Raw genomic sequence first — 27,467 nt, forward strand, 5'->3', positions numbered from 1 at the left:
ATTGGTTGGTGGCTGGGACGCATCTACAGAACTGATATACACCTGGGCAGACAACAATCATCAACTAACTCCAACACAACAATACAATATCAAATCAATAAATTAATTATCGATCGTTAATCTCAATCAATAATTAATTCATTGATTTGACATTTGTTTTCTTACTGCAAACCGTTCTCTTTGTACACTTACTCTATCCGATTCGCCTGTGTGTTATCGACTCTCCGCCTTCGTATATCGCGACGCTGGGCGGCGCATGTAAACAAAGGTAGTGATGCGGCATTCCTTCACTTTAGTCGGAATTCTCACTGCTGCTTTCGCAGCAGGCGAAGGATTTACACCGAAACACGAAGCTGGAAGATGTTCGATAAGGGGCAGCTGTGGGAAGGATAGTTGGTTTGGTCCTGAGCTCCCTTGTCCGGATAACGGGCTTGCAAGGGAACCGGATCATGAGGTGAGGAAACAACTGGTCGAGCTATGCGGTCCGAAATGGAGTACGGGACCTGTTTGTTGTGAGGGGAGTCAGGTATGTGGAAATGTTTGAAATGGGTCGGGACTTTGCTAATGGCTTCGCAGATAGATGCTCTTGCAGATCAGATCAAGAAGGCGAATCCAATTATATCCTCTTGCCCGGCATGCAAAGAGAATTTTTACAACACTTTTTGTACATTTACATGCTCTCCAGATCAATCTCTTTTCCTGAATGTAACGGAAACACAGAAGAAGGGTGATAAATACATCGTCACGGAGCTAGATCAACTCATCTCTGATGAATATGGGTCGGGTTTCTTTGATAGCTGCAAAGATGTTAAATTTGGACCAACAAATTCAAATGCCATGGAATTTATTGGAGGAGGGGCAAAGAATTACTCCTCATTCTTAGCTTTCCTGGGACACAAATCTTTACTAGGTTCGCCGTTCCAGATCAACTTTCCAGACCCTAGCAGATATCCGGAGAAGGGTATGGATCCATTACCTATGGTACCCAAGAAGTGTAACGACGAAGACCCAAATTTCCGATGCTCTTGTGTGGACTGTCCGGCAGTCTGCCCGGCTTTGCCAGAAGTTTCAAAGTCTGGGTCATGCCATGTTGGATTGCTTCCATGTCTTTCTTTCGCAGCTATCTTCACATACAGCATGGTACTACTATTGATCGTCGTTGCTGTGTTTGGTCACATAGCTTGGGCTAAGCATACCAAAAGACGTAATGAAAGATTACGACTTTTGGAAGATGTTGCCCCAAGTGATGATGATGATGAAGGTGACATGATCCACAATAGAGCCATGTATGACCGACCTCAAAGAACTTATTGGATCAATACAGTCTGTGATACTGCATTCAGTCGTCTGGGCTTCACAGCTGCGAGATTTCCAGCTATCACTATTGTAACAAGCATAATCATAGTTGGAATCTTGAGTTTAGGTTGGACAAAATTTGAGATTGAACAGAATCCTGCACGGCTATGGGTCAGCCCATCATCTTCTGCAGCTCAAGAGAAAGCTTACTTCGATTCGAATTTTGGACCATTTTATCGTGCCGAGCAAGTATTCTTGGTCAACGATACCAACTCATCAGGTCCTGGTCCTGTCATGAGTTACGATACGTTGAAATGGTGGCTTGAAGCTGAAGATCGAATTAGAGGGTTGACTGGAAAACAAACCGGTACCAAATTCAGTGATGTATGCCTGAAGCCCACTGGTGATGCTTGTGTCGTTCAATCTGTAGGAGGTTACTTGAACGACGATATTTCCAGTGTAGGCCCGGATACATGGGAGCAGACTATTCGATCATGTGCTGAATCACCTGTGAATTGCCGTCCTGCTTTTGGTCAACCGTTAGATCCTAAGATGCTCTTTGGTGGTTGGCAAGAATCTGGTGATGTCATTGATGCTACTGCCCTAATTATTACTTGGGTAGTAAACAATGATGATGAGGGGTCATCTCAAGTCGAACATGCTATGGATTGGGAGGCCTCCCTCCGGGATGAGTTGTTACGTTTGCAGGTTCAAGCAAGCGAACGTGGTTTAAGACTTTCTTTCTCAACTGAGATCAGTCTTGAGCAAGAACTTAATAAGTCTACCAACACTGATGCAAAGATTGTCGTCATTAGTTACATCATCATGTTCTTCTACGCATCTTTAGCTCTTGGCTCGACAACCATCTCATTCCAAACATTGGTGCACAACCCAGCTAGCTCTTTGGTCCAATCTAAATTTTCACTAGGAGTAGTGGGGATTCTGATTGTGCTGATGTCTATCTCAGCCTCAATTGGTCTTTTCTCCTTTGCAGGCGTTAAGGTTACGCTTATCATCGCTGAGGTTATCCCATTCATCGTTCTTGCAGTTGGTGTTGATAACATCTTTTTGATTGTACACGAATTTGAAAGAGTCAATACTAGCCATCCTGATGAAATGGTTGAGCACCGTATTGCAAAAGCACTTGGAAGAATGGGTCCATCAATTCTTCTATCAGCATCTACTGAGACTATTGCGTTTGCCCTTGGTGCTTTTGTTGGTATGCCGGCAGTTCGAAACTTTGCAATTTATGCTGCTGGCGCAGTGTTCATTAACGCTGTTCTACAAATCACCATGTTTGTTTCTATTCTCAGTCTCAATCAACGACGTGTTGAAGATCGTCGCGTGGATTGTATTCCTTGCATTCAGATCAAAACCGCCGGTGTTCACCTTGGAAATGGCAATGGCAATTCTTACTCGAGATTTTACGAAGGTTCTGATGAGGGTTTCCTTCAAAAGTTTATCCGCAAGACTTATGCTCCAACTTTACTTGGTCGCAAAGTAAAGACCGCTGTCGTCGTTATCTTTCTTGGAATATTCGCCGCTGCTGTTGCATTGATGCCTGAAGTCGCTTTAGGTTTGGATCAACGTGTGGCAATTCCAGACGGATCATATCTCATTCCATACTTCAATGACTTGTACGATTACTTTGATTCGGGACCACCAGTATATTTCGTTACTCGAGAGTTAAATGTTACCGAACGTAGCCATCAACAACAGCTATGCTCTCGCTTCACAACATGCGAAACAGAATCCCTCACCAATATTTTGGAGTCTGAAAGAAAGAGGCCAGAAGTTTCCTACATCGCAGCTACTCCTGCTAGCTGGATCGATGATTATTTCCGTTGGCTCGATCCTTCGTTAGACTCGTGTTGTGTTGAAGGTCGTTCAGCTTGCTTTGAACATCGTGATCCAGCATGGAATATCACTTTACATGGTATGCCCGAAGGTCAAGAATTTATTCATTACCTAGAAAAATGGATTGCGTCTCCCACAGATGACGACTGTCCTCTTGGTGGTCAAGCTGCCTATGGAAATGCTCTGGTTATTGATGCAGAAAGAGATACTATTCCAGCAAGTCACTTCCGCACGAGTCACACACCACTCCACAGCCAAGAAGATTTCATTGCCGCCTATGCCTCTGCTCGTCGTATCGCAGATGGTATGAGTGAAAAGTCTGGTCTAGAAGTCTTCCCCTACAGTGTCTACTACATATTCTTCGATCAATACACCACAATCATCAGTCTCACAGCAACTCTCCTCTGTTCCGCTTTGGTACTCATTCTATTCATCTCTTCGATTCTTCTCGGATCTCTCAAAACAGGCGCTGTAGTCACAGTAACAGTCATAATGATAGTAACCGATATCATCGGCACAATGGCTGTCTTCAACGTCTCTCTCAACGCAGTCAGTCTGGTCAACCTCATTATCTGCGTCGGCATCGGCGTGGAATTCTGTGCCCACATCGCCCGCGCATTCATGTTCCCCTCGCGCTCCGTCATGGAAAAAGCAAAAAATAAGTTCCGCAATAAGGATGCGCGCGCCTGGACCGCTCTTGTAAACGTAGGCGGCTCAGTCTTCAGCGGTATCACAATTACGAAGCTAGTAGGCGTCACGGTGTTGGCGTTTACGAGGAGTAAAATCTTTGAAATTTATTACTTTAGAATTTGGCTTGCGTTGGTCATTTTTGCGGCATTACATGCGTTGGTTTTCTTGCCCGTGGCGCTTAGTTTGGCTGGTGGAGAGGGGTATAGAGATAGTGGGGATGAAGGGGGGTTGGAGGAAGATTTGGCGGAGAGGAGATATAGAGCTCTTTTGCCGGATGATGAGAGTGATGATGAGTATTAGATTTACGGTCAATGGAGGGCATAATGGAGGTGGATGCTTTATGCATCGTGGAACACATGATAGACTCACAGCTGGGGTTGGAGTTGGAGTCGGAGTTGGAGTTGGAGTTGGAGAGATGTGGCAGAGAAGATAAATTTGTAAAAATACTTGAGAGAAAGATATTGCAAGGTAGATGGATGGATGGATGGATGATATATATGTGTATGTATATATGGCGTATAAGAATTCGAAGAAGTATTCAGGGATTCAGTGAAGAGATTGTGGGAGGGAGGAATGGTAATGAGTTTGTCTGATTGGACTATTACTGGTATACATACATGTATGGAAGGGAAGACGAATGGATGAATGGAAGTATGAAATGATGGATGGATGGGTAGGTGGTAGGTGGTTAGGCGGATAGGTACACAGCGTAATAATCCCATCACAGTAATCGGAAATCATAGTAATGAAATGGTATATGTTTATCTATTGTTTTTGATGTGGTGATGTGGTGATGTGGTGTTGTGGTGTTATGAGATGTATTCTATATATGAATAGGTGTATGGGTGTTTGTATGTTTATATATATGAGTGTTTGTATGTATGTATGATATTAAGTATATATATGTATACAAGTCAAAGGAAGTATTATAGGTACTAAATATCTATTTCCATTCCCATTTCAATCTTCTTTTAAAATATAAGAGTGTAAGAGTATATCTACTTATATCTAGGTATGTATATATATATATATATGTATATATCTACATATACCTATCTACTTATATCTACCTATATGTATATATACCTATTTAGAAAAACAAAAGGAGAGAAACTTTCCAGGGTCAGGGTTTAAAGATAGTATTGGTGTTGGTGTTAAGTTTTGAGATGAGGAGGAGGAGGATGAGAAAAAGAAGGAGGAGGAGGAGGAGGAGGAGGAGGAAGATGGGTTAATTATAAGTAGATGAATATAGAAGAGTAAAAAAGTAGAAGAATAGAAAAATAAAAGAATAGAAAAATAGAAAAACAGAAGAAAAAAAGAAAAAAAAAAGAAAAAAAAAAAAAAGAAAGAATACTTGCCGGCTATTAGAAAAATTCTATCGATTACTCTAAAGTAGTCGGTAGTATCAATTCTGATCTACAGCAATCCTAATATGATGAAATTATTTTATAAATTGATAATAAATCAATTATATATTTAATTCAAAAAAAGAAAAGATAAAATTGTTTATTAGTATAGTCTCAATATAATTATTAAAAAATGATTATTTTAATAATAATAATGAAGGTATAGATGTAAAGTTAGATTTTATTTAAACATATTTGATACTTTAGGATTGGAGAAATAACATTTCCAATTACAAACCGAACTTGGCAGAAAAATATTATATTTTATAATATTATAAATTATTAAGAACTATAATAATAATTCTTTAATCAATTATATATTATTAGAAATTCAATATTTAATTAAAAGATTAATTAAAGCTATAATCTGTATTAAAATTTAAAATTATATATTATATAGTTAATTTACTATTGATTTATAAAAAGAATTTCACTGTATTAGGGTTACTGCAGGTCAGAGTTGGTGCTACCAACCACCTATGAATGGTTAGCTATATTATAAATAGTCGACAAGTAAAAGAATAAAAGAATAAAAGAATAAAAGAATAAAAGAATAAAAGAATAAAAGAATAAAAGAATAAAAGAATAAAAGAATAAAAGAATAAAAGAATAAAAGAATAAAAGAATAAAAGAATAAAAGAATAAAAGAATAAAAGAATAAAAGAATAAAAGAATAAAAGAATAAAAGAATAAAAGAATAAAAGAATAAAAGAAAAAAAGAAATAAATTAAAAAATTGAAAAAAATAAAAAAATGAACAAATAAAATAAGAAAATGAAAAAATGAAAAAATGAAAAAATGAAAAAATGAAAAAATGAAAAAACGAAAAAATGAAAAAATGAAAAAACGAAAAAATAAAAAAAATGAAAAAATAAAAAAATAAAAAAATAAAAAAATAAAAAATAAAAAAATAAAAAAATAAAAAAATAAAAAATAAAAAATAAAAAATAAAAAATAAAAAAATAAAAAATGAGAAAATAAGAAAATAAAAAAATAAGAAAATAAGAAAATAAGAAAATAAGAAAATAAGAAAATAAGAAAATAAGAAAATAAGAAAATAAGAAAATAAGAAAATAAGAAAATAAGAAAATAAGAAAATAAGAAAATAAGAAAATAAAAAATGAGAATGAGAATTACAAGCCACCTATACTATATATCTATAAAAATAAATTAAATATCTTCAATATATAATCTTATATATATACTTTACTAAAAGAAATTGAGATTATATTCTATTAGGTAGATAGTCCTATGAATAATTCTAGTATACCTAGTGTGATATATTACACAAGGAGATGATTAATTAGTTTCTTATGAGAATAGAGTAAAATAAAATAAGATAGGATGAGATAACATGAGATAAGTTGCAATAAAATAAAATCTTTGAATTTATTTATATATCTATCTACTAGTTATCTATCTATCTATTTATATTCTATAAATTGAATACTCAAGAAACCTTCCCTTGACTAATAAGTCCATACATCTACTATCATACCAATTACTATTCTCCCAAATCAGTATTTACAGTCAGGGATGTATTCTCTTCTGATTACTTCTCATCTCCGCATCTCCCTTCCTTCCCAAAACACAACTCAACTCAATCCTTCACCTCTCCATCTTCATCTCCATCTTCATCCACCCCACGTAATCCAAAAACCCCCCTCCCCCATCCAAACCTTCTCGCCATTCTCCTCCCCACACACCTCAACATAACCGGATCAATCTTCGCCACCGGATGCGGTCGATGGAAAATAATTTTCCCGCTACGATTTACGAATACTCTTTCCCCTTTCCCCTCTCCATCCTCATCCTCCCCTACCTCTCCTTCTCCCAACTCCGCAAACTCCCTCTCAAACCCCACCGCACTACCTCCTTTATTCCGCGCACAAAATCCCATGTCAGACATACTATGTACGAAAAGATCCCATTCGATACTCTTTGTGGATGCGTCTTCGGCGGTGCAGGGATACATATGGGAGAGAATTTCGTAAGCACGTTTTGTGACGAGGATTTTGGGGGGTGGGGAGGGAGAGATGGTTGTATTTGCTAGGTAGTTGGCGAGTTCCTGGGGATTAGTTGGGGAGGGTTGGGTACTGATAGAGGGGCGAGTCTTGTCTTTTGCTTTAATCTGGGTTGGAAGGGTTGAAGTTAAATCTTCCGTGCCCCAAGTTGTTTGTGTGGGTGTTTTGGCAGATTTCTGGCTCTTTTGATTGATTTTGGTGTTCTGGTTCTGTTCGATTTGAGCTAGTAGCTGCCGTTCCTCAGCTTGGACAGCACTTAGGTATTCTTGAGTAGTGGTGGCACTGATACACCCAAGCTCTTCAGCTACCTCGTCTTCGGTGAAACCATTCTGCTTCGAAACCATCAAACTGTCCTTCCTGATGCCCTGCCAGAATGCCTCCAGTGCTTTCCTGGTGTTTTGAGAGTGATTCAACCAAGCCATGTCCTTCCGACCAGTGGGGGCTTCAACCTCGTGGAAATTCTTGAAAAATGCTTTTCCTAGCTTGGTACAAGCGTCGTTGTTGGTAAAGTGACTTCTGACATTAAAAGCCTTCCAAGTTTTTCGTTTTTCTGACTGAAACACCTCATCCAAGGTTCTAGGTCTACTTAGGGGTCGATGTAAACGAATGGCAGCCAACATTTCATGAGAAGCTGCTAGATCTGAGAGTAGATTTGATAAGACCTCGTCTAGGCGAGACTTTTCTTTGATATTACTCTTAGTCAGGTGATTCTCTAAAATAGAGAATAATAGTGCATGATCTATGGGCACTTCTTTTGGCAATTTGTTTGGCGTTTGTTGAATATCCGGTTCGATTTGCAATTGGACTAAACAATAATCTAAGAGCTCGTTCTCAAATGCATATTTTGGATCAGAAAGCAAGCCGTTCTTCCGGTTCACTTCGAGGATATCAGGCCCATGTTCTTGGGATTTTCTTGTTGTCGTATAAATGTGAGAAAATCCCGGTCTCTGTGAAATCGTTTTTCCAAGAAGATCGCCACGGCGGTTGACATCATTCACTACCAAGAGTCTAAATAGTAATTTAGTAAGATTCCATGTCAAGCTGGAGTACTCAACAATCTATGCAGATGATTGGAAAACTTAAACCAACTTACTCTAGTGCACCCAATGCCTTATCATATTTAGATGGAAGATCTTCGCCTTGTGCAATATTGTCTCGAAATCGATCATGAATTGATTTGACAAGTTCACATTCGTTCTTTGCCCATCCCCACCTCCAGCAAGACTTGATGGCTTCAGTGATCCCCCGTAAAACCAGCCACCCAGGCCCCATATCTTTAGTCGACTCATAAGCACCTCCATGGCACATGGCCGCGATATATCGTTTCATGTATGCCGGCTCTGTCTGCAATAGCCAAAGATGATCGACGGTTGCTTCTAATCGTGTTTGAGCCAACGAGATCAGATTGGTGGGAGAAAACGATGGAGGCGATGAGAATGCTTGATTGGTGTAGGGTGACCACAATTCCACGACATTACTATGCCTAAATCCCAGCGAAACCATAGATTTCCATTTTTCCGCTGCAAGAGGTGTATTTCCATCTATTCCTTGAAGTATGCCGTCAACGACCCTCCGAAGTGAACCCATCAGATGAGCTTGAGCCTCGATAACAAGACGTGCCTTGGGGAACCCAAGAATATCCGCTCTGTGTGCCGGAGCAGCTTTCCAGTCCACCACCTCCCCGTACCTGAGACCATACATCACGATACATTTGGCTGAAAAGTCAACGTCGAAGTGTCCAGAGAGAAAAGAGTCCTTGAGCTGTCGTGAGTCAAATGACGCCCAGTCCTGAGGGGCATACACCGTTCGATTGTGCAACAAAGCAAAAAGAACAGCGGGGTTGGTTTTGAGGACTTCTAAATTCAACCAATTTAGGAGGAGGTGATGGTGAGTTTCTAGAGAGCGCAGTTCCATTTGACCATCGCTATTTATGGGCGGGATCTGCTTGCCTTCAGGGGTGAAACCATGACGTGGGATGATCCACCCTTTCTTGCACAAATTTGGAATGGCTTCAAGTAGCAGCGCCTGACGTTTGTCTTGACTTTTCTTCTTCCATCGATTAACAATGATATCCCCATACTTCGCGAGTCTATCTGTTAAATATTTGCGATCTTGTTGTATGACATTGATGTATGAAGCAGCAATTTGTTTGGCTTCATCGCTGGAAAGTGAACGTCGATAAAACCAGCCAGGATGCATTTGCTCTTGGCGTGTGTAGAAGCCCTGTTCACAATCGACGCAGATACCTGCAGTGACAGAGATTCAGTAACAGCCTCATAGGACCAAGTTTTTAAGCATAGCGGGGAAACAAAGGCACTGCGAGAAGGAAAGATGAAAACCCATACAGGGATTTGAGATTGAAGCATAAATTTAGGAGAGAAAAGATTGTCTTACTCACATGGAGGGTCGCAGATAGCTGCTTTGACTTCATCTGAATGCATGGCCAGGTTGTGGGAAGTGCTACTAAGTGGAATCCCTAATCCTTGATAAGGTGCGTCAATTGGACGGCTGCCATAGAGCCTCGGAAATTTTCGTTGCATCTTTATTGAATCGATATATGAGTGATTGTAGGTTTTATCAGTTTACCACATAACCTTCTCTATCAAATTCAAGTAATTGAAATGACCAATAACAACAGAGCTGGTCGACTTTGGTGGTTCAGTCCAGAAAATGAGACCAAATACTAAGGAATGGAGTTTCTTTTTGAAAAGTGGTGGGGAAGTTCTCGCGATGATATTGTTGAACAAAATTACTGAGGCAACCACGTCGAGAGTGTCTATTCGCCTAAAGATCGTTGATCTATATTCGTCTAATGTGTTTGAGATATGATATCTCGCGAACGCCTGCGATCGTTTTGACTCAGTACTCCTGGCCTTTGAGAGCTCGCCGTCAAAATTTGCAAAGCGTGTATTTGACTCCATATCAGAGATCGAGAACAGTAAATTATTATATAGTCTCTGAGCTTTTTTGAATGATATGGCGCAGCATAAGTGAAGATGCCTATAATTCTCGAGTGAGTATATTACTGGAGAAGAACGATGGCGCAAAGAATAACGGTGAGGGGGGATGTTGCTAGGGTTCCCACCATAGGTAACAGCTTGAATTCTTAGTATAAATAGTTGGCCACCAGATGGGGTAGAATGCATCGACTGTCAGGTTTTAACGGGAATCAGAATATATCGGCGACGGCAAGGGTCAAAGTGGAGTTGATGTACATACTTGATGTAATCTAAAGTCTCGGTTTGCGTGCAGACTAGTGAGAGATTCGCACTGTAAGGAATATCAAATTGATTCATGTGAATACCTAGTGGTTATCAGGATCTTCCAAAGGAACATCTGCACAGAGATCTTATGTCTGTGGGGTGTAAGCTGCGCAGGTGTCGATCGTGTAGCCCGCGGAGCCAAGAGTCAACGACTTGTATCGATCGAACACGTTGATAATGGTCTTTCTCAAGACTTGAATAAGAAAGCTCGAATTTTTGAAGAATGTAAGAGAAAGAAATGATTAAACAAATCAAATTGAAGTACTCAGCAGCTTTGCGCGACATTTCATTTGATGAAGGGATGTCTTGATGCTTCGACTTGAGGAAAGCACCTGTAGCGATGTTTTAAGACTTTTCTTGGATGTAGTAGATATATCTATCATACTAGAGAGGTACGGCGTGTGTCTCTTGCGCGGTGAACTATCCGGACCAACATCTGATCATGATGGGCTCTATTCTATATCTTCCACATCGTATACGCATCAATCTCAAACAAGATGGTCACTACCAGCTATCGAATGCAACCGTCTCGCCCGTCACGAATTGCCGGTCCAAGGGGTAAACATACACCATTGTGGATTGAAAAAGAACAAGTATTTAAGCATCAATGACAAAAATATAAATCGTGTCAATCTAGACAACTTGTCTCTTGGTGCAGATACATTCTGATTGCTGGTGAAAGTGATGTCGGATATAAGGGCTAGAAGCACAGTCAAAGCCAGCAAGCGTGGATTGAGTTTGAGGAGTAAAGCTTTGAAGAATCCAATAGATCCGAAGTTTGCTATTTCACATATAGTGTTGTCACTGTATCAATCTGGGTCGATCCATTGTTAGAAGGTGCCCCTCCTGAATGAGCTAGTTGCGATGGTCGTCATTTCTATGCTCGCTATGATGGTGAATGCACGGACTCATGGAATTGATGAGAACACTCTGATTTGGTTCATGCCAGAAGATACATGGAGATACTCTCGTCGTCTATCATGCGGTAGACTGTTATGTTGACCACGTTGGAGAGTATTCGAGAGAGATCTCCAAGGTTATCATCGACATCAAAGTCTCGATGTTTCATGAATTCATGCGGTCCCTCAGTCAATCTTGCTTATTAATACGAGTATTTCACCCCTATATAGCGTCTCCTCGCTGATAAGATAGCCAGCCAAGCCAGCCTATTAGCTTCGATATGTGGTGCCCTTTGATTTCTCGGCTTATGTACTGAGGCCGATAACGCGCATTTGGCATAAAACCCAAAAATAGATTTCTGTCTAATAAAAAAAGAAATTTTAGAATCTGTATAATATATTTATAGAAATCTAATAAAGAAAGATAAAATTCAATCTTATTGAAGACTTTTTATAAAACAAATTATATCATTAAATAGCCCTTAAAGTTAGCTTTATTAATTTGTTTTTAGAATTCATTTCGAAATATTCTATAGAAAATATACTAATATTTAAAATCTATCTTCAAATAGTTTTCTTTATAATATATAAACTACTTTAGAATAAGCGAAATAAGCAAATAAGTTTAATAAGAATTCCTTATCTCAAGTTTAATAAGAATTCCTTATTAAGTTTATTTCAGCTTATTTTATTTAATTTGTATAATTAATATAGTTTTAATTAGATTTTATAATATTAAATAAGAGAATTCAATTTAGTATATAATTTTAAAGAAATTAATAAAAGAAAAAAGAAAGAGGTTTAATTATTAATTAGAATTAAAGGAATCAATCAATATATTTCTTTTTGAATTATCTCAAAAATTAAAATTTATATTCAATTCTAACTATTTTTATTATATTTAAAGATCTGTTTTATCTTAATACCTTAATTATTAAGCTTAATAACTAATCAAACCTTGAATAATATTATTAATATTAAATAGAATATTTTAATTCAATATACAATTCTAAAAGAATTAATAAAATAAAAAGAAAAGAAATATTATTATTAATTAAAACTCAAGGAATTGATTAATATAATTACTTTTAAATTATCTCAAAAAATAAAATTTATATTCAATTTAATAATATTTAAAAAACAAAAGACTGAATATCAAAATTAGTTTTTTTTTAATTTTATTAGGAATATTTTTATATTGAATATAAATTTCATTTTTTGAGATAATTTAAAAGTAATTATATCAATCGATTCCTTGAGTTCTAATTAATAATAATATCTTTTTCCTTTTCATTTTATCAATTCTTTTAGGGTTGTGTACTGAATTAAAATATTCTTATTCTTAAATGCACACTACTAAATTCTAAATTAGATTTTAGCTTAGGCAGAAATCTATTTTTAGGGTTTATGCCAAATGCGCGTTATCGGCCTCAGTATCATGACTTCATCATCGTTCGAAATCCCACCACTTCATTCTTTCTCTTAGTGAGTTGATCGAAAACTTTAATGATACCTACCTCCTTGAACTTGAGAAATACCACAGAAAATGTCAATATCCTATAGAATCATGTTACATATTTATTATTTTGCTTCTCTCACATCTATTTATAATAATTTATTTCCAACAGAATCTCCTTGAATTTGGGTTTGAGTGAAAGAAAAAAGAAAGAGTTTATTGATAGAAAAAGAGTGAATTGTGTTGTGTCTGCGTGCGCAATTGGGAGAGAAGAATCAACGTCGAAAGTTGCTTTGCATTGCCGCAATTATGGTGAATACTCAAGAGCTTCTGGCTCAAATGGAGGTATGTAATTCTTGAATTCATTCACTATCTCATTTCATTTTGAGTTTTCTATTTCTTTTGCTATATACGTTGTTGTATACGTTGTTGACGAATTACACAGTCAGAATATTGTCCCCCACTCGATAACAGTACGTTTCGTGCAATCATTGCAGATTACGATCTATCCAATAAAGAGCAAATCGAGACTGCGCGCATGGTTTTGGACATGATAAGGAAAGATGCAGAGTTTGAAGAAGCTACTGGCTTCGATCCTAGTGGAACTTGGGGCGGACCATACACAAATAGAGGGGAAACTTCAGCAGAGCAGAATTCGCAGAATGGCAATAGCAGAAACGATGATGCGAGCACAAGTAGTAAAAGTGTACCTGGATGGAGTAGTTCTACAGACGACACATTAAGTCAGAGAACATCTTCACTAGATCTTTTAGAAGGATTGGACTTTCCTGGCAGTGAAGATACTTATAAGGGAACTGACTTTACGGATTCTCTTGAGGGAATGGATGTGGATAGTCAAGAGAATTTTTTGCTTGCAACTTTCAAGACCCTGAAGCCTTTTGATGTCAAATATTCCCTAAAGAAGTCCAAAGGAAATGTTAATTTGGCAATCGAGGATTTGCTCAATCTATCCTTCCTCGAGGAAACAGGATCGAGGAGACGTGGTATTGAAGCTTTCTCTGAAAGTTCCGCGTCACCTAAAACCCGCAAACAAAAAGGAAAGAGAAAAGGTCGAAAGACTGAAGCCTCTGAAAGCAATTCTACTGCAGACGATTCGCCCCTTACTGCTGAAGCGAGTAAATGGGAGACGGGTAGAAAAGATGTCGAATTTCTATCTACCAGAACCGGCTTACCGATGCAACAAATCACTTCATTGTACCACAATAATGGAGCATCTGTCAAAGCGACAATCTTATCAATTATCGAAAACTACCCTGCCACCGATATGGAAGAGGAAGACCCAATAATCGAAGTTCAAGCAATGGAACTCGGGGAAGCTTTTCCTTCAGTTAAGCCCTCCCATATACTCATTCTCACTCAAATGACATATCCATATACAGCCAATGCACGTGAGTTGGCAAACGCACTCATATCGACTCCCGTCTCCAAATCTGGTAAACCAAACCTTCAAATCGAAATTCGACATACGCCCCTTGTTATTGACCCCTCACCCACGGTTTTATCCGCTTCAAAACAATACTCTTTAAATGCCATCTATCCCACCCATTCCACCTCGTCTAATCCTGGTACACCACTCTCTCCCTCCACAGACGCAAGCCCTCACATCAATGCGCGCAACACTGCTTTCCAAAAAGCATCTGCTGCATACAAGAAATCCAGATCTAATCCTCTAATGGGCGGCGCAGCAGCCTATTACTCCCAACAAGGACGAAATGCCAACGTTCGTGTTAAAGATGCCGAAAGTGCAGCCGCAGACGAATTAGTCATGAGTCAATGCTGGAACGGTGGTATAGATTTACACGGAGTTGGAGTCCGAGACGCAGTGAGAATTGCAAGAGAGAAAGTAACCATGTGGTGGGTCTCGGAGGAACGGAGAAGACTCGGCAGTGGATACATACGAGCGGGACCACAAGAAGGGTTTAAAATCGTAACGGGCGTGGGAAATCATAGTGAAGGTGGGAAAGGGAAGTTGGGACCTGCAGTAGCGAGAATGTTGATTAAAGAAGGGTGGAAGGTACAGGTTGGGAGTGGTGCCTTGCTTGTTACGGGGGTGGCGAGGAAGTAGAGATATTTTTGGTAGATCTTTTTCTTTGGAGGGTATAAAAGCAGGCGTACTTGATGGTGTCGTTTGGTCATTAGGTGATGACAAAAGGCGTTTTCAGCGATTGTGTGGGTGGATGATGGAGTTTGGATAGCTTCTCGGTGAATGTTGTTTTGTTTATGAATACATGAGCGGATAAAGTGTCTTACAAATTTATGTAGATAGAATTTATAAGCGTCATTAGAGTAGATTAATATACTCAAATTTTGCATAACGGTATACGAGCAACGATGGTGATGTTGAAGTAAGTGAGCACGATGAGGAGTATCTGTAAATGCAAAATTCTATGCCTCAAGTACCTAGGTAGGTATCTATTGTATCTCTCGCTAATGCGTGCTAGTGCTAATGCTAATGTACTCCCAATTCTACAATCATAATCTCATAATCTCATCTATGCATTCCCTTTCCCCCCTCTCACAATCTCCCATCCCCTCACTTCAAACTACCCACACCTCCTTCAAACTCACCCACATCATACTCCTCCGGGTATTCCTCCATCACCGTCCTCAACTCCTCCATCTGACTCTTCAGCTCTGGCGTCATCTCTTTATACACATCCTCAAACATACTTTTAATCGGCGGTTTCTTTTCCTTCTCCGCCTCGCTCAGTTTCTTCAAAACCTCCTTTTTAATATTCGTCCGCGCTTCAATCTCCTTCGCTTCATCCCACACATTTCTCTTTTCCAAGTATTTCCGCAGCCGCGTAATCGGATTATCTCTGCGTTTCCAATCTTCGACTTCGACGCGCGCGCGGTACGCAAAGGAATCATCCGAGGTGCTGTGGTGGGAAATGCGATAGGACATTGCTTCGATGAGGACGGGGCGCCCGCCATCGGTGAGCGCCAGCTCGCGCGCTTTCTTGGTGACTTGCAGCACGGCCCAGATGTCGTTGCCGTCGACGCGGATCGTGTCGATGCCGTAGCCGGTGCCGCGGCTGGCGATGCCGTCGCCCCGGTATTGTTCGAGCGTGGGGGTCGAGATGGCGTACCCGTTGTTGCGGCAGATGAAGATTACAGGGCAGGAGCGCGTAGCGGCTATGTTGAGGGCGCCGTGGAAATCTCCTTCTGAGGCGGCTCCTTCGCCAAAATAGCAGGCTACGACTCGGGGAGGGAGAGAGGGATTTTGGAGACGTTGGAGTTTTAATGCGTATGCTGCTCCTGCGGCGTGGGGGATTTGAGTTGCGAGAGGAGAGGATATAGAGTGCTGTATTTTGTTAGCTGTTTGAATTCTATTCCTTCTCATTTTTTACGTCAAGTTTTGGGCAATATAAGAAGAAAACTTACAATATTCAACTCCTTACTCCCATAATGCACAGGCATATTCCTTCCCTTTCCCTTATCCTTCCTATTGGCAAAAAGCTGGCTCATAAAATCCTCCAGCGTATATCCCCTCTGCATAAACACACCCGCCTCTCTATACTGACTAAAAATCACATCGCCCTTCTCCAACGCCGCCGCCGAGCCCACACAAGTACCTTCTTCGCCCTGACTCGGCATGTAAAAGCTCAATCGACCTTGTCGCTGTGCTTCAACCATTATAACATCCATAATGGATACTTTTATCATGTTGAGGTACATTTCTAACGCAGCTTCGTCGGAGGGGAGAACAGCGGATGGATCGAGGATGTCGCCGTCGGGGGACATGGTGCGGTAGGTAGGGATGGCAGTGTAGGTAGAGGGGTGTTCGAAAGAGAGAGAGGAAGTAAATTTACTGTCCACTGCTCCAGGGAAGCGTACTCTATGGCTCTTATTAGCAATTGATACTCTTTTTCAAATCAATCGAAACTCACCCTGCAGACCCAGGTTTCTGACTTGGTCCCACGGTAGAATGACATCTTGCCGACCATATTCCATGAATCTTGCTTCTCGAAAAAGATGTAGAGATTCTTCCCCTCTTACTTCCCCGCAAAAGACATCCTCCAATTCTCTGTGAATTCATAATTGTTTGCTTATCTGACTTCAGTGATCAATTTAACAATCTCACACCTAAACCTCAATATAACATTCCCAAGCAGCAAATTGACCGTTTCAAAGAATTAATGCGAAAACATCAAGAAGAAATCTTCAACATCATTTCAATACCAACCGGGACCTTCTTAAATACAAAACAAAAAGAGCGTCCGGCACAAGAAAGATCAACACAGATACTGGGGACTCCAACCGTGCTAAAACACTGGAGACCAAGGCTGAAATCTGGGGTAATGCCGTCGATAACCGATCCACTCCCATCCCTTGTTCCGCTAGCTTCCTTCTTCACCAAACCACTAGCCGGAGAAAAAACTTGGCAAGGCTGACGAGGCGAGAAATTTATCGGGATTTGGAAAGACTTGGGGGACATTTTGTATTCCCATTTGTTTTATAACTCCGTCTAGTTCTTGAACCTACCACGGAATCATAGTCATCCAATTCAGAATGGCTTGCAGATCAGCACTCAGACCTTTAACCAGGTCTGCCAGAACTCAATTCGCTTCGAGATGCTTTTCCACTTTGAGTTCGATACGTCAGGCCGATTCATCCTCGACACAAACATCGTCTGCGGGTGCATCGACTAGTGATAATGGACGAACCACACATTTTGGATTTCAGACTGTGCCGGAGGCGGAGAAGGAAGCTAGAGGTGTGTTCAATGGCTTGAATATTCAATGATGGGGCGATTAGATTGCATGAACGAAAGCTAATTCGTACATCGTGCTGAATAGTTGCGGGAGTCTTCAGTAATGTGGCAGCCTCGTACGATACCATGAATGACTTTATGTCATTGGGGATTCATAGATTATGGAAGTATGTTTAGTCTTTCTTGCATTCTCTTATTCAACCCAGACAATCTTCCACATACATCCACATATAACATCTACTAACCCCGACCCTAGAGACCACTTCGTGCGCTCCATAAACCCCGGTTTCACCCCCCCTACCTCCTCTACCTCCACCTCCTCCTCCCCCCAAGGCTGGAAAATGCTCGACATAGCCGGCGGCACCGGCGACATCGCCTTCCGCCTCCTCGACCACGCAACCAACATCAACAAATCCCCCTCCTCCAGCATAACCATATCCGACATCAACCCTGAGATGCTAGCCGAAGGGCGCAAACGCTCGCTGCAAACCTCCTATGCCCATTCCCCGCGTCTCAATTTCCTCCTCGCAAACGCCGAGTCTCTGCCCATGGTGCCCTCCAATTCCCTCGATCTCTACACCGTCGCCTTTGGAATCCGCAATTTCACAAATAAGGCTGCGGCGTTGCGGGAAGCGCACCGTGTTTTGAAACCCGGTGGACTGTTCGCTTGTTTAGAATTCTCGGATGTGACCAATCCGTTGTTTAATGCCATTTATAAACAATGGAGTTTCTCAGCGATACCATTGATTGGTCAATTGGTGGCGGGAGATAGAGATAGCTATCAGTACTTGGTAGAGAGTATTGAGAAGTTCCCTAAACAGGAGGAATTCAGGGACATGATTAAGGAAGCCGGATTTGTGGTTCCTGGAAAGGGCTGGGAGGATTTGACAGGTGGAATTGCAGCCATCCACAAAGGCATTAAACCTCTAGAGAATTAGACAAGGGGGTTATCCTATTTGCTAGAAATCCGCTTTGATATTGCGTTGTCTTTATGAGTTTGAATCATTCCAACTCTCGAGTAAATCACGTTAGAAGATCTGTATACTAGGTAACTCCACCATGTAAAATGTATATACACGTTATTGTACGATACCATAAACTTGAAATATCACAATGAGAAATCACAAACACATTTACTAAAAATTTAATTGATGTTTTCTATGCGTCTGCAATCATTTGACAACCAAACCCTTTCTGACACCTTGCAACCACCAACCTTTCAATTCTCATGTTTTCCCCTAGGGAAATTTGAGACAAAGACTAGAATACATGTGCAGCGCTATTCATAGATTCGTTTCGAATATCTCATTCCATAATGAGATCCATGATATGATGCGACTCAAAGCTACCCGTATCAAGAATACAGATGCGAAGGAAATAGAACGAGCTAGTAGCCATCATCGCCTGCACACAAATAAAGGTAGGAACCGTGAAGTATGAGCAAATGTTTGTAACTCCACTCCGGTACCTTAGAATATTTTTATGAGGACGAAAAAAAGCCGAAATACTAATATGGCTGAGCCTCTGTCAAGATAGATATCTTCTGTTCACAATAAGTGACCGTTTAGAAGATGTACTGTACGAGAAATGTGACTTTTTGGTGCGAGAAAATAATGAAAACTGGTGATGTATGATGTCGGATATTATCGTTGATCAAGAATCACCTCCTGCTGGTGTAGCCGAAGCTAGAGCAGGGGATGCTCCACCTTCCTTATTGAAGCCACCTCGTCCGCCACGTCCCCCTCTACCTCTATCATTTCCTCTTCCACGGGTAGATCCACCTCGACCACCTCGACCGCCTCGGCCACCTTCGCTGTCGCTAGCACCCCCACTTCCGTAACCACCTCGGGGAGCACTACTGTTTCCGCCTCTGCTACTACCCCAACTGCCGGCACCTCCGCGGCTTGAAGAGTAAGACTTAGTATTATCTCTAGCCTGGAATAACTTCACCAAAGGTCTTGAGCGATCCTCACTGCTGCGTTGTGTGACCTCTGCAGGTAGACGACCTAGAGCATCGTCTCTCTCCTGAGTGGTCTTGAAGACGGCAACCTTGTTGGATGCACCCCATTTATCGACTCGAATAATCTTTGCCTTGTCATCGTCGTGGAACAAGTCGCGGACATGATCTTCTGAGTTTACATTCATAACGAAGAGACCAATGATTTGTTCGGCAGAAGGCTTAGCTGCTGGGGATGAGCTGTCTGTACCATTTGTGGTCGCGGGAGTCTTCTCTTCCTCTTTGGCAGATGGTAGGTTAACAACATTGTTTTGAGCTGGTTGTGGTGTGGCAGGCTTGGCTTGGAATGGAGCTGGTGACTCTGCGGTACGTTCAGGACCAGCTGGTGGAGCTCTGGTTTGTTGTTGAGCTTGTCCTCGTTGACCAAAAGGTTGCGCTGGAGGTTGTGCGGCGGGTGAACGCTGAGCTGGCCCAGTAGGTGGTGCAGAGGATACAAGATTTTGGCTTGATCCAGGTGTTCCAGAGCCGGTCGCAGGTGCTTGTGCTTGTTGCTGTTGGTGACCTGGGTGTTGCTTTGCACCTCGATGAGCGAAGTTGAATCCTTGAGCTCGCATTTCGGTACCGATGCGTCCATCCTGAACTTCCAAAACCAACCATCCAAAGGCAGCATCAGCTAAGTTAAAGTTCCACATATTTTTGAAAGCACTTTCGTCAACTTGACCCAAAGTAGCGGCATTAGAACCACCGACGGGGCCGCCGAATGGGTTACCTCCATGTGCGGTGCTTGGCATCTTCTCTACAATACCAAGTGCGTTGTTAAGAAGGTTTTGTTGAGCTTCGTTTTGAGAAATGGCCGGTTGAACTTCGCTCTTGACTGTCTCCCATACGTCATTGAAGGAAGCTTTGGATGCTGCGAGCTTACCCCGGTAATGATCCAAGGTAGGGTTGACACTGAATTCGTTGTAGGAGCTTCCGTATCTGAAATGAAGTCCTGCGGATATCGAGAAGTCGGCTTTGAGGGTAACTGAAAGCTGGTTCAAAATACCCTCGCGAGCTGGTGACGCATGGGTAATAAATACACGGGTTTCGGTAGGATCGTATACACGATTGGCGGTATCTACCAGCTCTCCCATTTGAAGTAATGTAGTCCACATGGTTCCTTGCCCACCAGCAATTGTGGTTCTGCCCTCACCATTATCGAAAAGTTTATGCATGACAACTGCGCCACCAAGTCCGAGAAGTCTCAACTTAACGCCTCCAATTTCCAAAAGCATTGAGCGTGCCTCATCAATGATGTGAAGTTTGTCAACCTTGTATTCGCCCGATCTGAATTTTTCGAGGACTCGCACATCTTCACATGCACCCCAGACAGTGTAGACTGGTACATCAAGCTTCAGACTGCCATTAAGGAACTGTGGTAATTCGGAAAGTGGAAGGTCGCCAGGACTGAATCTCGACTTCACTGGGCCGCCCGGTGCTGCGATTGCCTTTTTCGTAGCTTCTGTAATCAAGGGAGAGTATTGAGCAACATGTTTGAGGGTTCTATTGAATTTTGTTAGTGGATGATCTATAGTGCTGAGCTGGATGCTGAGCTCACTTTTCTGCAATGCGATCGAGAGAGGTGTCATCATAAAAACCGAAATCTCCTGTATGAATAATGTGATCTGCGCGTGCTTGCTTTGCGAGTTCATTGAGTGATCTTAAATTTCCTTCCGAGTTGTCAGCGTTGCCTGAAAAGCCAAATCTTCAGGTCAAGCTCACCTCGTACGTCTGCCACACACAAAACTCTCACACCTCCAGTTTGTATGATTCTACCGTTGTTTGGGAGTAAAGGAGTAGCTCCAGGCGGGATACCAGTGTGACCTGCTACAGCACCATTTGGCATATAAGCTTGGTTATAGCTAGGTTGTTGGGGAGGGAGTCGTTGCTGAAACATTGGATCTGTTAGCTTGGGATGTACTGGAAACTTCTGAAAAACGGAAGAGTAAGTGGGTCGTCTCCCGGCAATGAAAGAGCTTGGTAGAGCCATTTTCGATCGAATGAGACAGTAAAGGAGTAGAGGAAGTTGGAAAGAGACTGCAGGATTGACGATTATGTTTGAAATGGTATTCCACTCACAGAATTGGCCATAATTCACAAGATCGTGGTGATTCACAGTTCGATAAGGAAGGCGTAAAGAGGTGAATTATTCTATGCGCTTTCTTCGTCGAAACAAGTAGGTACGATGGAGGAGATTAATTAAAGGGGGTAAAGGAAGGTGGTATGTAGTAAGGTTTTGGTTGAGGAGGGAAGTACCTTTTTCGATGATTGAAGTTGAGTGAATCTCTTTCGCGCGGCTCACAACCAAATTGGAAACCTAAGGAAGACAACATCCCTGTCACCTTCAGCTTGATTTGGGAGCCACACTTTGCTGACATCAAACCTCACTTCAAACGTCACTTCAGACTTCACTTGGGAAAGTCAATTTACGGGTTTTAACTGAATTTTAAGTATATACGGTAATTTGTTACAATTATTATACTTGAAATTACTACCTAGTACCCAAGTAGGTATTATTACAAGATTTTTTATTACATCCATACACATATACTTGTCCGTTTACCATCTCAAATCATTTCTATATCCTTTTGGTAGCTAGACAACAAGATTATGAGAGTGAGCAGAAGCTGAACAACCCTTCAATGTCTTCACTGCCATTCCTGTTTGCCATTTGTCCCTACCTACGTATTACCAAGCAGTATCCAGAACACTTGGTTGACCATGATATCTAAGAGTGAGCTGCCTCAAACTTTCAACATACAATGGGCCATCAATAACATCACGTGGGTGGGCGTATCACACCTTGGTAATTGCAAGCGCAAGTGAAAACATGGATTTTCGAACCTAGACATCAAATAGCCATCATATATCTCAGGTGGTAAGTGAATGAGGTTATCAGCCATATCCAACTTCCAACAAGACTCGGGAGGGGTAGATCTTTTCACCCTTCTCACTTATTTTAACCTCAAGGTTCCTATCCACTTCAGACACCTGATATCCATTCTGCATTGCTGTGTTATCTGGTAAACGGATATTCACCAATGTCGAGTCTGTGATTCCTTTGCTTTCTTTATATTTTCCAGTCACCTGTTCAATCCAAGAAACCCAGAAGAAAACGTGTGGCGATTGTGGGAAGCTGGGCATTGTTCGCTGCATCTCTCCATCTTTCGTGCTTTCTCCGTATCTAAGTAAGGTACCTAGGAAGTTATGCTCAAATTCCTTTTTCCCTCCTAGTCACCAATCTGCGCTCATTTTGATCTCTACGGCCCCGTAGAAGAAAGTTTCATGCCAAGATCGATTACCAAACTTCTGTCGATCAAGAAACACACACTGCCTGCCTAGTGCTTCGTTAGGCCGGTATTCGCTAAAAGAAGTCTCGAAAATACTAAAGGTCAACTTACTGGTACTTCTATATCGAAGATAACCTCCACTTCAATATGTCTGCAACGATGCCTGAGAAGTTGAACAGGTAAGTGTTCCTTCTTCATCTTTGGATACTCGCTGATTGAGTATGGACTTCTTAGCTATGCCATGATTCACATCCACGTTGGAAAGAACCTCAAGAATTTCGGTGTCCACAAGTATCTTGCTTGTCATCATTCACCATACTTTAAAGCTGCTTTATACTCAGGGCTTGAGGAAATTTCAACTGGGATTATAAAATTTCCGGAAGTCAAAGTGGAAGTTTTCGAATTATTCTATCATTGGCTGTATAGTCAGGACTTTATTACATTTGCCTTTGGGGACCCAACCAAATCGAGTTCTAAGGTCCGTATCACGAGGAAATTGGGAGCACAGTGGGTGCATGTATTGACGGGACACCTCCCAACGTTCGAAATTTTGAACAAATTTGTTTTTCAATCATTTGATACTAAAAGTTATCTTTTGATTGTTTTATTTCTAGTGAATAATTTGAAGAATTCTTAAGATATAGAATTTGATATATCAAGAGATATTCACAAGTTCATTCCTGCAGTGTCCCGTCAGTCTGTACACGCACTGGTGGAGAGAATCATAGCGTTTGAGCTTTTTGAAACCAGGAAGATACATATTACGTTAACAGCGCCTGTGGTAGAGACTCGAACAGCCGGCTTGGATTTACGTATAACAATAGTTGCCCTTTGCATTTGTTTTGTAAAAAGCAACTGAAACTGCTTTCAAAGCTCTACGTATTTTCTGGCATGACACAGATTCCCGTACTCCAGAACTATTGCATCGGTAAGTTTCATGAAATCGTGAACTTGAGAAGGCGTGTCCCTGTCGAGCTCATAGAATATATTTGGGAAACACAATGGAACATGACAGACTTCGCAAACTCATAGTCGACATGATGGTATGGGAAACGGCTCCAGAATTCAGCCTCTTTGTACCCAATCCCATACCGACTCTCGTTCTGGATAAAGTTTACTCCACCATGAGAAAATATTTTAGAGCTGCTGTTCATGAAACTGGGGGTGCATAAAGCAATCTTTTGTGGAATATCGAAAACTATTTCATAAATGTCGATAAGGAGAAAGATGGTATGTTTATCTAGGCATGTCAGCTGGATTTTGATTTGCAGCAGTGCATTGAATGGCCCGAACTATATCTTTGGTTTTTTGGTATCTAGGAATTCTACCACAAGATCGAAAGCTGTATAATTCCACCAAGTTAAGAAATACAGGTCAGGTTATGGCCAATTTATTCTGCAATATACCGTCCAATCTCATGATTTGTGATTACCGTTGGTTACGGAGCACAGTTCAATCAACGTGCAAATTAGTAGACGGGGATTTGGCAGTGCTCAAAATCAGAATCACTATCATTACGGGTCGTCTCGAGGCAATCGTGGGACATCTTACACAAATTCTTTTTTACAATTGATTTCTAATTCAGCCTTCCAATCAAATGGGTCTCATCATGTGATATCTTGAAGAAGGCGCCTCTCACCGTGCCTTCCCAATACACAACTTTCCTTCTCACGACACACCATTAAATCAATGTCTACAATTTGAGTGCCGCCAACATTAACTCCTACTAATGCAACCACACAAATCTCAGTTATATTCCAACTTTCTGTGCCTTTGTGGTTTACATTTATCCATTGTCCTACGGGGACTGGAGTATCTGATTTTGAAGTGCATGTCTATCAGTCTTCATTCATATTCAAGGCAAGTTGTGGATATTTGAAACTGATTTTGCATCTAGTGTGAAGGGATTGTCTACTGTGCAATAGCAAGGAGTAGAAGAATCACATGAAGATGCGACGAAAGAGTCCTGCTTGCAATATCGGAACAAAAAGTCTTGTTTCCTATTGCTACTTGAATTCTGCACCGGACTTTGCACCGAATGGTGACAAGTCATTGTGGCTGGGTGAAGGATCTTGCGCATATTGGGAAGTTCTGGCAGCTTGTCTCGAAACTGGTATATTCGAGTATTGTCCTACAATGGAGTCAAAAAATGTGTCTCATCCCTTCTTGTAACTTTTATAGTATCATCAAAAGCGCATCATGCACCTTGTTTAAACCTACTTCATACAAACCTCTTAGGCTTCTACATTTTCGGGGAACTCGCATAATATCACGCACTCTTACACATTCTCAAATTCTGAGCATGCGCAAAGGATAAACTTATGCTGGTACTGGAGTCGAGCTTTTCTTTACTTGTTTCTGGAATATATGGCTTTTGAGGAGGGTGCACACTTTGTCGGCTGTTGATGAATCTTTAGGAATTGTCATTCAAAACATGAATGTAAGCACATGTTCTGGCCATCAAGAAAGCGAACTTAGTCAGTTCTCCTCTTTGAGTCTAGTTGATCTTATAAAATTAGTTCTAAGCTACTGTGCAATTGTTGCAAAGTTGCGAAGACATAAAATCCCTCTGCAAACACCTCGGTATGATGATTTTGTGCCAGATTTCAAAACATGCCTATTCCTCACAGTTTCGCAAGTCCTCACCATTGATCCCTTCAAATCGACATCATTTTATGCATCCTCACACTCCGGGAGAAGTTTATAGGTACCTCTCGGTTCTTAGCTCTGTTTCGAGCAAGTTATATCTCGAAATACGATTCTTCCAAACACACACACACACTATTCTGAGCGTACGACCTTCGAGGCCGAGAGCGATCTGGAACAAGTGATCCTGAAGCAACTACCTTCTTCATTTCTGTTTATACTTAAACCAAATTTTTGGTACTTCATTGAAAGAATATCTTGGACTTCCCATCTCAATTACATCAACAATTCACTCTAATCTGCCCATTCCAAGACGGGTCAAATTTTCATTTAAGATGAAAGGAAATAAATACACAAGAATGGTAATCAAGTAGGTCTTCCTGTCGATATTTCCTTATTTTACATGATGCACACGGGTCATATCGCCATCAACACAATACCAAGACAAATCTAATAAGTTTCCAGTTCCATTGGACGCGAGGTCGTGCATGCCAAAGTCGGAAAAGACCTACAGGATTTCGGTGTACACAAAAGCCTTATCTGCCACTGCTCCCCATTTTTCAAAGCTGCATTTACTTCCGGCTTTGAAGAAACTACCACTGGCATCATCAAACTTGCCGATGTCGATGTTGAAGTTTTCGAGTTATTTTTCCAATGGCTATACACGCAACAAATCGGCGAACCTGAAGAAGACGCAATTGAGCCCGCGCTCTTAGATAATAAGTCGAAAGCTTACCATGACTATAAAATTCTTTTTGGTACCTTTTTACGACTTTATGTCTTTGCGGATATGATTAAGGTACCGACTCTTAAGAATGAATGCATCGAGAAGCTCTCTCTTATGGGCGATGAGGCAAAGGAATTCCTAACCGAGTCGGAGAATGTCCAGTATGTTTGGGAGAATACGAGAGAGGGGGATTTGATCCGCAAGCTTTTTATCGATGCGATAATTTGGGACTGGGGGGTAACATCATTCCAAAAAACACTTGATCAACTTTCTGAGGAAGTAAGACTTGCCATTCTTCTCGCCATGAAAGGCGTTATTGACAATGCTCGCGCGGAGATAATGGAGATGGAAAGAACCAAAAGAAAAGTAAGGACTCTTGCATCTTTCGTTAGTCCTTTGACGTATCCAACCAACTACTATGAGAAAGTCGAGGCAGAGAATAACAAAAAAGGAGAAGTTTCATCTGGAACGAGGGCGGAGGCCTCTGAGGAATTGTATGAGGTTGAGGAAATTTTGGATTCTAAATGGGTCAACGGCTTGGTTAGTTACAAGGCTAAATGGGTTGGACATAAGCAAGATGATCATCAATATTATTCGGCGGATAATTTTGAAGGTGCTCAGGAACTTGTGGAGAAATTTCATAAAAATAACCCACACAAGCCTCATCCTGGGGTGAAATACTACTAGTTCTATTCTCCTTTTCTTGTGTGGGGTCGAGAGTTCGACACCCATAGAGTTTTCCATGTCTGGTTTGCAGGGAAATAGCCAAAGGTATTCGGGTTCTGAATCTCATTGGCTATGTTAAATAGTTTTGAATATTAAATTCGCTTCAGAAATGGAAGCTCTTTTAGTCTATCAGTCCGGACCATTGAACACCTTGGACTGTTGTGCCGCATGATGTATGAAAAGTGCTTGCATACTCATGTAGTCACTGATCAGTAGGTAGCTTGTGGAAAATTCCTCGCAGTCCTGGGAATTTACTCGTTCTTGCAAAAATCTTCATCTCTTCTCTCGACACTTCCGAGGAATGTTCTTCGGGATAACACATCACTACCCACTGTGCCTCCAATAAAAGAGGATATCTATTTAGTATTGATTAAAGTACCATTATATCGTTCGTTTGTCTTAAAATTAGGGCAGTGCGCCACTTTCTATCTAATTATTCCAACGCGAGTGTTCTGAT

The 27,467-nt window shown here is 41.1% G+C and overlaps 7 protein-coding genes across 7 annotated transcripts; 4 read left to right on the top strand and 3 right to left on the bottom strand.

Moving 5' to 3' along the window:
* Nucleotides 1-274: 274 nt before the first annotated feature.
* EAE98_010311 (uncharacterized protein) lies at nt 275-4,143 on the top strand (the record flags this gene model as incomplete). The annotated part of the gene is made up of 2 exons (XM_038957932.1): nt 275-526; nt 577-4,143. The coding sequence occupies 2 exons, from the start codon at nt 275-277 to the stop codon at nt 4,141-4,143; spliced, it is 3,819 nt and encodes a 1,272-aa protein (XP_038805724.1).
* A 2,826-nt stretch (nt 4,144-6,969) lies between these two features.
* Nucleotides 6,970-9,812, bottom strand: EAE98_010312 (uncharacterized protein; the record flags this gene model as incomplete). Its single annotated transcript, XM_038957933.1, has 4 exons — nt 6,970-7,014; nt 7,071-8,280; nt 8,366-9,518; nt 9,671-9,812. 4 exons carry the CDS (start codon nt 9,810-9,812, stop codon nt 6,970-6,972), a joined length of 2,550 nt encoding a protein of 849 aa, XP_038805725.1.
* A 3,128-nt stretch (nt 9,813-12,940) lies between these two features.
* Nucleotides 12,941-15,226, top strand: EAE98_010313 (uncharacterized protein). Its single transcript, XM_038957934.1, has 2 exons — nt 12,941-13,235; nt 13,336-15,226. The coding sequence occupies exons 1-2, from the start codon at nt 13,200-13,202 to the stop codon at nt 14,974-14,976; spliced, it is 1,677 nt and encodes a 558-aa protein (XP_038805726.1). The 5' UTR covers nt 12,941-13,199; the 3' UTR covers nt 14,977-15,226.
* Nucleotides 15,227-15,444: 218 nt separating this feature from the next.
* Nucleotides 15,445-16,950, bottom strand: EAE98_010314 (uncharacterized protein; the record flags this gene model as incomplete). Its single annotated transcript, XM_038957935.1, has 3 exons — nt 15,445-16,215; nt 16,296-16,749; nt 16,802-16,950. 3 exons carry the CDS (start codon nt 16,948-16,950, stop codon nt 15,445-15,447), a joined length of 1,374 nt encoding a protein of 457 aa, XP_038805727.1.
* Nucleotides 16,951-17,423: 473 nt separating this feature from the next.
* EAE98_010315 (uncharacterized protein) lies at nt 17,424-18,563 on the top strand (the record flags this gene model as incomplete). Its single annotated transcript, XM_038957936.1, has 3 exons — nt 17,424-17,628; nt 17,711-17,792; nt 17,882-18,563. The coding sequence occupies 3 exons, from the start codon at nt 17,424-17,426 to the stop codon at nt 18,561-18,563; spliced, it is 969 nt and encodes a 322-aa protein (XP_038805728.1).
* A 715-nt stretch (nt 18,564-19,278) lies between these two features.
* On the bottom strand, nt 19,279-21,712 carry EAE98_010316 (uncharacterized protein; the record flags this gene model as incomplete). The annotated part of the gene is made up of 4 exons (XM_038957937.1): nt 19,279-21,124; nt 21,180-21,291; nt 21,344-21,509; nt 21,701-21,712. 4 exons carry the CDS (start codon nt 21,710-21,712, stop codon nt 19,279-19,281), a joined length of 2,136 nt encoding a protein of 711 aa, XP_038805729.1.
* Nucleotides 21,713-25,892: 4,180 nt separating this feature from the next.
* Nucleotides 25,893-26,971, top strand: EAE98_010317 (uncharacterized protein; the record flags this gene model as incomplete). The annotated part of the gene is made up of 2 exons (XM_038957938.1): nt 25,893-25,927; nt 26,023-26,971. The coding sequence occupies 2 exons, from the start codon at nt 25,893-25,895 to the stop codon at nt 26,969-26,971; spliced, it is 984 nt and encodes a 327-aa protein (XP_038805730.1).
* Between the last annotated feature and the right edge of the window lie 496 nt (nt 26,972-27,467).

This window comes from Botrytis deweyae, assembly GCF_014898535.1.
Source record: "Botrytis deweyae strain B1 chromosome Unknown BDEW_035, whole genome shotgun sequence".
NCBI lineage: Eukaryota > Fungi > Ascomycota > Leotiomycetes > Helotiales > Sclerotiniaceae > Botrytis > Botrytis deweyae.